Source organism: Lytechinus pictus, chromosome 5, assembly GCF_037042905.1.
Source record: "Lytechinus pictus isolate F3 Inbred chromosome 5, Lp3.0, whole genome shotgun sequence".
Lineage (NCBI taxonomy): Eukaryota > Metazoa > Echinodermata > Echinoidea > Temnopleuroida > Toxopneustidae > Lytechinus > Lytechinus pictus.
The window spans coordinates 36,727,474-36,738,658 of record NC_087249.1 but is presented as its reverse complement, the minus strand read 5'-3'; the positions used below and the strand labels follow the sequence as shown (position 1 = coordinate 36,738,658).

The window sequence follows — 11,185 nt, the reverse complement described above, 5'->3', positions numbered from 1 at the left end:
GGTGAACAAGATGATTTTTTTTTTCATTTCTTTTTTCTTTTTACCACCTCGTACATGATCCTTTATGAGAATTAAAAGGTATAAAAGTTAAAATAAAGCAAGATAAAACAGAGTATTATTACTTTTTTTCATATCACATGTATTGTCATACATTAAAGAGACCTTTTTCACATTGCTTTATTATCTCCCGTCTTTCACAAGTTTTCGATCCTTAATGAACATTCAGTTGTCATCATGATGATCATATTAATCTGCATGAACATGGTGATAGTGATCATGATGGCGAGAATAAGGACAGACCACCTAATTTGTCCTCATGACGAATTAAAATCTAGTATTTTGATTATGATTGTAGCATTTAATTAATTTATTTTTCGCACCTATGTTTGTCGCCAACTTTTCTCTGAATTGGCTATATAATTTTTTTTGAATTTTTCGTCATATATGAAGTCTATCATAGAGACGCTCTACTAAGCTTTTCAAGGTCATCAAGTCATGATGACGTCATCTACGCGCCATTTTGTAAAATTCTTTATTTGATCATATCAACATAACGGATCATCAATAATCAATCATATTTACATCAAATAAAGTTTAGGTCAAAGGTCAACTGTTGATGTTATCAAAGGTCTTGCAAAGGTAAAATTAAAAAATGCTCGAAATCGTCTATAATTAATTTTGGGTACGTTTCAGGTCATTTTAAGCATTTCGACATTTTGCTTTTCGTGCGTTAACGGCTTTTACGCAGTATAAATTCGCTGTTTTTTCTCTGTGTATTCATCAATGATATAATTCTGATCAAATTGATACCTCGATCAGCTCTCTACGATCATTAATGAGGGAATGAACACCCATTAAACTTTGCAGCCCACGTGCACGCGAGCTCTTTCTATAGGCTCTATATGGGAAAAAACATGCCGATTGAAAATTCACTGTAGCTCTTCAGAACGAACGGGGACCCCCAATTTTTTTTTCATATTTCGATAAAGTATGAATCATACATATGATTTCATGTCTCATTGGACCCCTAACGTATATTATGACGTCATCAAAATGGCGTCGGAAGTAAAAATATCCATTTTGCGTGTTATGACGTCATAATAATTATGCAAATTTGGCTCTAACTCCGTGAATATTGATCAATTTTCTCAAAATCTCAAAAATGCTTTTTCTCCTTCATTTGTTGATCAATTTGAATTTTGTTTGCTTTGTATGACAGCTCTAGGTGGGGATACAAAACTTTTACACAGAATTTTGAAACTCATGCTAATTTATGCATATTTTTCAAAACTAAGAAAAAATACTTATTCATTTGTTGACCAACTTTTATTGTTTTTGTTCCATCTGAGAGCTACATGAGGTTCACCAAGATTCTACACAGAATTTAGAAATTTTGACTCGAAAATTTGTTATGCTAATTTATTCAAAATTTATTCATAAATCACAAAAATTCTCTGTCATTTCATCATCAATTTCACTTCTGTTTCCTCAATTTATGTCACCAATTTAATTTACTAGTGTCAACTGGGCTGAAATTAGAAATTGTGTTAAATTTTGTTGCAAGATGCCAAATGAACTCCACATCATTGATGTGCTAGTATTTTACATAATGTAAGGAGTCTAGGGCAGCCACTTTGAATATCAACATACAGTTTTTATCACGTAGTATAAGAAATGACATAGTAATCCACTGATAGATCACAATCACAATCAATTTTTTTTTGAAATTATTTCCCCTTATTCATATTCTACATAATAGAGTATATACAGGGGTCAATGATGGCCATTTTGAATATCAAGAAAATAAATACATGTATTTTGTCCAAAATCATGTTTTCATAGAATATGTTACTCCTGCAACACAATTACAGGGATTCTATAGCCAATGTGTAGGCAACTTTATGATTTTACATGATTAATTTGCATATTTTGGCGGCCATATTGGATTTTGCCAATTTGCGGAATATGCTCAAGGTTAAGCGAGTGGCATCAGTAAGATTCAGAATCAACACCCTTGAATTGAAAAGTAACCATAAAAAAACATTGTATATGTAAAAAAACAAGTCTTAGTCAATTTTCTATGGGGCCTAGCCTAGCCTGGAAAATAGAATATGAATGTTGAATCAAAGTAAAATGGGGCCTAAAATCTTACAATGAACTAACAAACAGTCTTTCTTATGTGAAACTTGCAGACAATTGGAACAGGCTGGCCCAAGGGAATTCAGGTTACCCCGATCACGTTCATTACCAGAATTCCATCTATATGAATCTATTTATGAAGAGATTGGTTTTGATCCACCCTCAAAGGAGAGTAGACCCAGGAGTTCTTATAGACATAGACCCAAGTACAACCTTGACGAATCTGACCAAGAAGAGGACAATAAGAAGGTACAGATTTGAACAAATTATTAATGCTAAATTTAATTCAATCATTTATTATTCAATTCAATATTGTCACTCTCTTTTTACATATATGATTAACACAATAACGAACATATGAAAAAGACAAAATAAATATAAGGAAAATTTCAGTTTGATTAGAAAAATGAATAAAGTGTAGTTGCAGAAATTACCATTTAACGTGTTATATATTGATAAGTATTGATGTTAATGGTAAATAATAGACCCTGTGCATGTTTGTCGCACTGCGTATGAGACTGAAGTGTTCCCAAACTCAAGAGGACAATCATGTTCAGTTTGAATAGTGTTGAAGGTTATTACTTCTAAAAATATTTCTAAAATGGTTAATTTTTGCTGTGTAGTGGGATGTTTAATTGTGGTTATCCAGACAAGGACTTTTCCCTCTACTGCATATCAACAGTTTATAGCATCAAGGTAAATACTCACATGAACTCTCAAGACAGCGGCAGGGAAACTTCAAAATTAATGAGAGTATTTATTGAAACATGGAAATTCGTGAATGCTGCAATGAACATAGCATCAGTATCTTTGGCTGTTTGACTATTATTTTGAGGGTCCAAACCAAAAGGCCTCAACTAAAATAAGTGACTTGAAAAGAAAAAAGTGATGTTTCATGTGTGAAGCAAATCTATTAAGATTTTATGAAGTATTACTAATATAAAGTTGAACTGAGTTAGGGCTCTGGTTTTCAGAATCTTTAAGTGTTACTGATTTTGGACATAAATTGTGCTACATCTTTATGTTTATAAACCTTTGATATGTTCCTTTATGATATTCCTTGCTCAGTCTGAAGCTCACCCTACTGTAGACGGAGCTAGTAGACCAACACAATCTAGACCATACTCCAGCTCCTACATCAAACAAGATCTTGAGAAGTTATCTGCCTACCGTTCTGCAAAGACGGAGAGAAAAAGAGAAGCTCTCCCAGAGGAGGAAGATCTTCCTCCACTCTTACAGGTAAAATGCAGAGAAGATCCATTAGATAGATGAGAATTTAGGTCGTAGATGATAATCAATCATATTATCAGCTTATTTTTACAATTAACTAATATTTCAAAATAATGATGCATATTATTCATTTGGACGAGTTCATGCAGCTATAAACTCCCTTATTCAGATAAATATTTCTAACAACTTGTGTGACCTTAAACATTGATTAAAGCCTGTATTATGTGTTTGGTAAATCTAACAGTGGTATATTTTCAAAGTCTAATGTCGTTGTCAGATAAAATTCAATCGTTTAAACAAATGTTGGAAAGATGAGTTTCATTTTTATGGGTAGAATTTATAATGACAATGCCCAGACTCTTAGTACTTTTAGTACATTTTCATATTAGTTATAAAACCTGGGGGTGTTTCACAAAGTGTTCAGTGTGACTTAGAGTCAAGCTTGATGCTGAAGCGCACATGATATGTAACATGCAATCTTATTGATGAATACTCTGTAGCGTGCGTCCTCTTAGCATGATTTGACCAGTGTCGTAACGCCTTTTACACACCATGCAACTGGAAATCTAAGTGCGACTCTAAGTCATACTTAACTCTTTGTAAAACACTCCCTAGTTCCCAAGCATGGAATATGACTAGAATTTGAGAATTACATGCATAAAACTTTCTGATATCTTAATTTGTATGATTAGTAATCATAGTAGACCGGCCAAATATAAAAAAAAAAACTCAAAACAAAGATTCAACATCGAAATTTGTTAATGCTCTGCATCCAGCTTAAAGTCTTAATTGGATACTGAGGAATAATGTATGGATGTTAATGAATTTGAGATGTGGAACACATACTTCATATTATTGATAGTTTTCACGAACTTTTATTTTGAGTAAATCACGGTTTTATGTTTCATTGTGCCATACGTGTATATGTGTACACATGTAATATTCAAATTTGAAATGTATGTTTATTAGACTTGAAATTTAAAATTTAAAATAAGAATGGTCGCATATTATAGGTACCAATCACAAATTTGTACATATTCCGTCAAAATATCAATATGTGTGATTTTAAAAATAATTTTAGATTTTACACTAAAAATGATGTTTTCACGCAAAAGTGACATCTGGCAGCTGCCTGTACGTTTTTTCTCAGTATTTTGGCAAGATTTTAAGCCTGGATTCCAAGCATTAGCAGGCATTAACAAGTTTTGCCATCCAAAGTATAAAAAATTGTTTTGGCAGGTCTACTATCAAGGGTCTTTATTAAGGAAAATAATTAAAATTATGGAGGTACTGCACTGAATATATTGTTAAATACAGTTTCTAAATACAGTCCGACCTCTCTTATCCGGACATGTTGGGACCAGCACCAATCCGGATAAGGGATTTATCCGGACCTCGGAGACCCAATATTGAATACACGCAGCTGCCTCCTTTACGGTAGCTACACGTAATCTACTGTAGTGGGCGTACACAGACAGTATTCACTGCAGTGTCAGTGCAAATTATAGGCGGTATTTTTACGGAAATGAAGTCGATCAATGGCCAAAATAGTCCGGCAGCAAAACCCTGATTTAATTGGGGGTAAGGTTGCATTGGAATGTCATAGTTTATTTTTTAACTGATTTTGACTGGTGAGACCTTCTTTTTTAAGAATCTATATGCTGGAGCTCTGTCAGCATTGAGCAATTTGAGATATACGCAAAAAAAAATCCAAAATGGCCGCTGGCGGTCATCTTGGATTTTCTGTTTACTCACTTTAGCATACCTAGAATTTTCAAAACTTAGAATATAAAGGTTTTAGGGGGTGGAGAATTCAAATCTGTAGTTATTTTGGGGATATAACCATGCTTCGATGTCGAAATATACAAATAGCGGCCATTTTCCAAGATGGCCGCCATATAACATGCATTATATTGTTTATTTCCTGTATGGGGTACTTAGAATTTTCAAAACATGGGATATACCGGTTTTAAGGGATGGAGAGTCCAAATCTGAGGTTTTTGGGGGATATGACCATGCTTTGATGTCGAAACATACAAATAGCGGCCATTTTCCAATTAGATGGCCGCTATATAACATGCATTGTTATTTACTGTAGGCCTATAGGATACCAAAAATTTTGAAAACATGGAATATAATGGCTTAAGGGGATGGAGAGTCCAAATCTGCATGAGGTCTTTCTGTTGATGTCGAAATATACAAATAGTGGTCATTTACCAAGATGGCTGCCATAGAACATGCATTATATTGTTCACTAACTTTAGCATACGTACAGTACAATTTTCAAAATATGGAATATATATATTTTAGGGGGTGTAAAATCAAAATCTAAGGTTTATTTGGTGATACAACCATGTTTTGATCTGGAAATTTGCAAATCGCAGTCATTTTAAGATGGCTGCCAAAAGTACATGCATATATGCTGATATCTTTAAATCATTTATATCTCTTTTTTTATTTGGAAAAAGTTGGAGAATGGGCATAAAGAAAAAAATCATTGTATCACTGATTGAATATTAAGAATTATTGACAAAGATGTTCGCATTATGCATCATTTCCAATGTATTAACATTTGAGGTGGGCTATTCAGGGGTAAATGTTTTAAATTTCATAGGGAACCGGCTTATTTGATTAAATGTACTTTGATTGTCCCACCTGATCTGTCACCAGCTTCTGGCCTATATCCCACTCACTCATAGGCCCAACCTACTCGGTCAGACACCCCCAGACAATGTTTGCCTAGGGCTATTCCTGGCCAAAGTATTCCTCATCGCCCCTCTGGGCAAGGACATTTTTTACTTAGACTGCTCCCGATGGGTAATTATGATTCAGCCACAAAATTACTAGCAGGGCCCCGACCTTTGCAGGCCCTGGTGGAAACGTGGCCCAACATGCTCCTTTTCCCACTTTAATATCCAATTCAGCTAAAGAAGCGCTAAGGTTCTGTCAGTAGGCCCCTCTCTGAGATCTGTTGACCATCGGCCTTTTGACATTGCACCACTCTTTTCCATGATATGCCAATCTCATACTGCCTTGTCCTGGATAACACTCTGCAGGTCTCATCTTGATGCAGGTGTCAACTTAAGTTGTCTGTCTTTGCTGGCCATTCAGCAGCGGGGTCGATATCCCAGGACTTCAGATTTTCCACCGGCTGAGAGACATCATGTTAGGGGCTGTGTGGTGCTTGCTTGCTTGCTCTATCTGTGCTCATTACATAGTTCCTCAATAAACGAAGAAGTTCGAGAGGTAAAGAAATCCTGCCTATATAAAGGCATCGGTTGAGTGCTAGATCTGGTAAGCCGTTGTTTTAGGCTACTGTCTGGAAAATAGCTACAGGAGAAGGCTTCATGCTCTTCATAGTGCAATACAGCCTTTTTCGTATAAGCCTTTCTGCACAGAGGAAGTCAAATCCCACCTTACACCTTACCCATCCTTCATCAGCACCACATTACAACAAAGATCATATTCCTGCTGGAGAAGGCCTCTGTCCAAAATTTGAGACAACCTTCAGACAGATGTTCTTCCTAATTTTGTGATCCCAAAACTGTTAGTGTATCTTTTTGTTTCATCTTTACTATGAGCAAGGCTTTTCATCACCTTCACTGATGGAGTAATCAATCAAAGAGAGGACCTTCATTTACATACTCAGTAGACAAGCTAAAAGATATCATCCACCTGATGGTACCAAGTAATTGACTAGATAATATAGTTTGGGCATTTTTCATTATTGGTAAGGGGGATCTGTTGAAAGTCCTAAGAAATAATTCAGGGCTGCAGTCAATAGGAGTCATTGTTGCTGACATGATGATGCCATACGTGAACTGACTTGAGCTTACTATTGGCTCATTGCTAGTGGACTCATGACTTGATAAAATTGCCAAATCAGAGTTACGAGAGATGTTTTCAGTGGTCTCGTAAATGGATGATGAATATTGAAACATGATTTTTTCCTTTTTTTAAATTCTCAAATGAAGACAGTTGTTTCAAGTATTTTCTTTCAGCATACAATTCTCACTGTTTCAACAAATTACTGTCAATGCAGTGCATATGTAATATTTAACTGTATAGCTGCAGTGATATGCAAATAATCAAGCATTTGAAACTATTTTACAGCAAATTTGGCAATGTGGTAATCATTTCAGGAGGATTAAAGGATTGTTTTGTAAAGGTCAAGCCATTACTTCAGAAGAGGATAAACATCCCACCCCTTTCCATACACTTTAGGATACTCTAAGATATCTTAAGGAGTAAATTATATTATATTGCATCATCACAGTGATATATGTAAAAACCTTACGACCATCAAAATAGTCATTCAAGAGATATAAGTTGGAAATGATTCAAATGATTAATATGCCTTATCATACACATACATGAAGCGAGAACAACTCAGATATCCTACTTTTTGCACTTAATCTTGATATTTCAATTACTGCCTCATTCAATTGAAGTCTCAATATTGTTCATTATCCCAATCCTTCCACCTTGTCTAAATAGAAAAAGGAAAATAACTGATAAATAAGGTATCTGTGTGTATATAGTTACGGTAATGTAATACTTGTTCTATGGTGGCCATCTTCTTCATCTACATGTATTTGTATATTTTGAAATCAAAATATGGTCGTATCCTCAAAATAACCACAGATTTTGACTCTCTGCCCCCTTAAACCATTATATTCCATGTTTTGAAAATTCTAGGTACATAAGTAAACGAAATAGTGCATATTCTAATTAAGGCGGCAATCGTGGAAAATGGCTGCTATTTGTATATTTTGAGAGCCAAACATGGTCACATTCCTTAAATACCCTCAGGTTTGGATTTTCCATCCCCGAAACCGTCATATTCCAAGGTTTGAAAATTCTAGGTATCCTATAAAGTAAACAAACAATAAAATGCTTTTTCCATGGCGGTCATCTTGGAAAATGGCCACTATTTGTATATTTCGACATCAAATGTTTTCATCTTACCCTTCTGCAGTCCTTGTAAACGCGATAACTTGAGTTTAGCTTAACCAAGGCTCATATAATTTGGTGTGTATGATACTAGCATGGATCCCAGGAAGCCTATTGATTTTGAGGTCCAAAGGTCAAGGTCACAGTGACATGTTTTCATCTTGCCCTTCTGCAGTCCTTGTAAATGCGATAACTTCAGTTCAACTTAACCTAGGCTCATGTAATTTGGTGTGTATGATACTAGCATGGATCTTAGCAATTCTATTGATTTTGAGGTCAAAAGGTCAAAGGTGAAGTCGCCACCTTCCACTTTTCTTGCTTGACCAATAACTCCATTTTCCACGTTACAGACGGGCATATTATGTGCTCGTCTTAGCGACAGTCTTGTTAACGATATTTAAAGGAAAATGAAACTCTTGGAGCAAGTTAGCTTTTGTGAAAGCAGAAAAATCAAAGAATAAGATCAACAAAAGTTTGAGTAAGATAGGACTAGCAATAGAAGAGTTATGAGCATTTGAATGTCGAAATCACTAATGCTATGGAGATCCTCCCATTGGCAATGCGACCAAGATCTATGATGTCACAGATGAACAACTCTCCCCTTTTGGACACTGAAAATATACCCCAAAATATCTCTTTTTGCTCATTCTAATCATATGACAAACGATTCATCAATGATATAATGTTGTGAAACCTCTGTACTTGTCCTCTCATAAAGAGAACACCTCACCTTGTGATAGACTCTATAAAAGTGAGAATATAAGTGAAATAAGTACTAAAGTAATGAGGGAGTTGTACGTTTGTGACATCACAGATCTTGGTCGCATTGCCAATGGGAGGATCTACATGGCATTAGTGATCTCAATATTCAAATGCTCATAACTTTCTTATTAGTCATTCAATCTTCCTCAAACTTTCAACAATATGTTTCTTTGATTTTTCTCTTTGATATGGATTCAGCTTGTTTCAAGGGTTTCATTCTCCTTTAACGTAATAACACATCATCCCTTGTTGATGTGTGTCATAAGTCCCTGTCACATCGTTCTGTGCAAGCCTTGTGGGTGAGTTGCTGGTGATTGCCCACAACTCACCTGCAAAAATGTTTTAAAGGTCAAGTCCACCCCAGGAAAATGCTGACTTGAATAAATAGAAAAAAAAATCATCAAAATCGGATGTAAAATAAAAAAGTTATGACATTTTCAAGTTTTGCTTATTTTTTCACAAAACAGTGATATGCACAACTTTGTGACTCAGTCGATGATGTCCATTACTCACTATTTTGTTTTTTATTGTTCGAATTATACAATATTTCATTTTTTTATAGATTTGACAAGAAGGACCAACTTGACTGAACCATATAGTATTAAACAATGCTAATTCCATATGTTCAGGGAAGAATTAATCGTTGTATCACTTGACAATGAGGAGAAAATTAGAATATTTCATATTTCATATAATGAAAACCAAAAGAAATAGTGATTGCATGACGTCATAGTCTCCTCATTTGCATACCAGCCAGGATGTTCAACTAACTGTCTTGTGAAATTAAGCGAAACTTTAAAATGTCATAACTTGCTTATTTTACATCCGATTTTGATGAAATTTTCAGTGATATGCTTGTTGGATTTTTATCTTTTTATTCAAATCAACTTTTTGTTGGGGTGGACTTGTCCTTTAAGTATGTTCAAATTTTCTGCGTGCAAATGAGACTTGCGTGTGCTTCTGCGTGTACATGTAAGTTGCATGCGAGGTATTATCAATGCGGCTGACCTGCGAACGACCAGCAGGTAGCAAAAATATTTGCCCCGCAAGTCGCACGCAAGGCTTGCACAGAACAATGTCATTGGGCCTATACATAATCATCTCTGTTACTTATCCTTTTCCAATGAATCATTTGTCCTCGATCTTCAGCTTAATTCAGTGTATACTGGGGTGAGTTTTGTGCATGTCATGTTATGGTGTGATATAAGGTGGAGGGAATTTTTTTAATGAACTTGATTGGACTTTATTTTCTTTCATATCATAGATCCATGCAGGGACAGTGATTTTCCATTTCCAAATGGCCTTTTCCATTTCTGAAAACCTCTTATTCTTTTTCAAACATGATCTAAAATGGAAATTCCATTTTGTCACAGAAAATGTTCACAGAAAAACACGAATTCCATTTTACAAAGGTAAATTCAATGAGTTTTCACAACAAAAGTGAAGAACCAAAGTGGATTTTCTTTGATTTACTAGCTAACAAAAAATCTCTCCCTATGCATGTTTCTAGTGAAATATATAAACAGCAAAATTTGAAGAATGAAAGTATATATAAAATAGTACCAACTTAAAAGCAGATGATACATAATAAACACAACATATAGTTGAGACCAGAAGTTACATACACCCAGGAAATTCAAAGAAAAGCTGACACTTGCCAAACATTATAAAATTTACTGTATTTTATAAGATATTTGTGCTATCATGACAAATTTGATATCAAACAAATGAGTACATGTATGTCATGCCCCTTCATCACATTGCTTTGTCACAAGGAACTGAGAAATGTGTCATTTTGCCCCCCCCCCAAATCTTCATATTTTAGACAAATCTAAAATAAGAACTTAACAAAAACATTTCATAGTTGTGCTAGTTACTTCTCAGCACAAACATTTCAGATTACACTTTTTTTGTGCAGTGGTGACATATTGTGATAGAAAATGTAATATAAATAAATAGATAGATAGATTTTTGACATTCATGTATTTCTATAAAACCATGTTTGAAAATATAATAACTAACAATTGAATACATTTGGCGCAAATATTACTTTTTTTCTTCAAAGGAGATTCCACCTGAAATATACTTTTATTGATCCCAA

The 11,185-nt window shown here is 34.7% G+C and overlaps 1 protein-coding gene across 1 annotated transcript in view; it reads left to right on the top strand.

Annotated features, from left to right (window-relative positions):
* The first annotated feature begins 1,564 nt into the window (after nucleotides 1–1,564).
* Nucleotides 1,565–11,185, top strand: part of LOC135154177 (coiled-coil domain-containing protein 87-like) — a 53,786-nt gene continuing 44,165 nt past the window's right edge. The window contains exons 1-4 of the mRNA XM_064099486.1: nucleotides 1,565–1,611; nucleotides 2,193–2,388; nucleotides 3,208–3,378; nucleotides 10,234–10,254. Coding sequence (XP_063955556.1) covers nucleotides 1,565–1,611; nucleotides 2,193–2,388; nucleotides 3,208–3,378; nucleotides 10,234–10,254 — 435 coding nt within the window. The remainder of the gene's footprint in view (nucleotides 1,612–2,192; nucleotides 2,389–3,207; nucleotides 3,379–10,233; nucleotides 10,255–11,185) is intronic.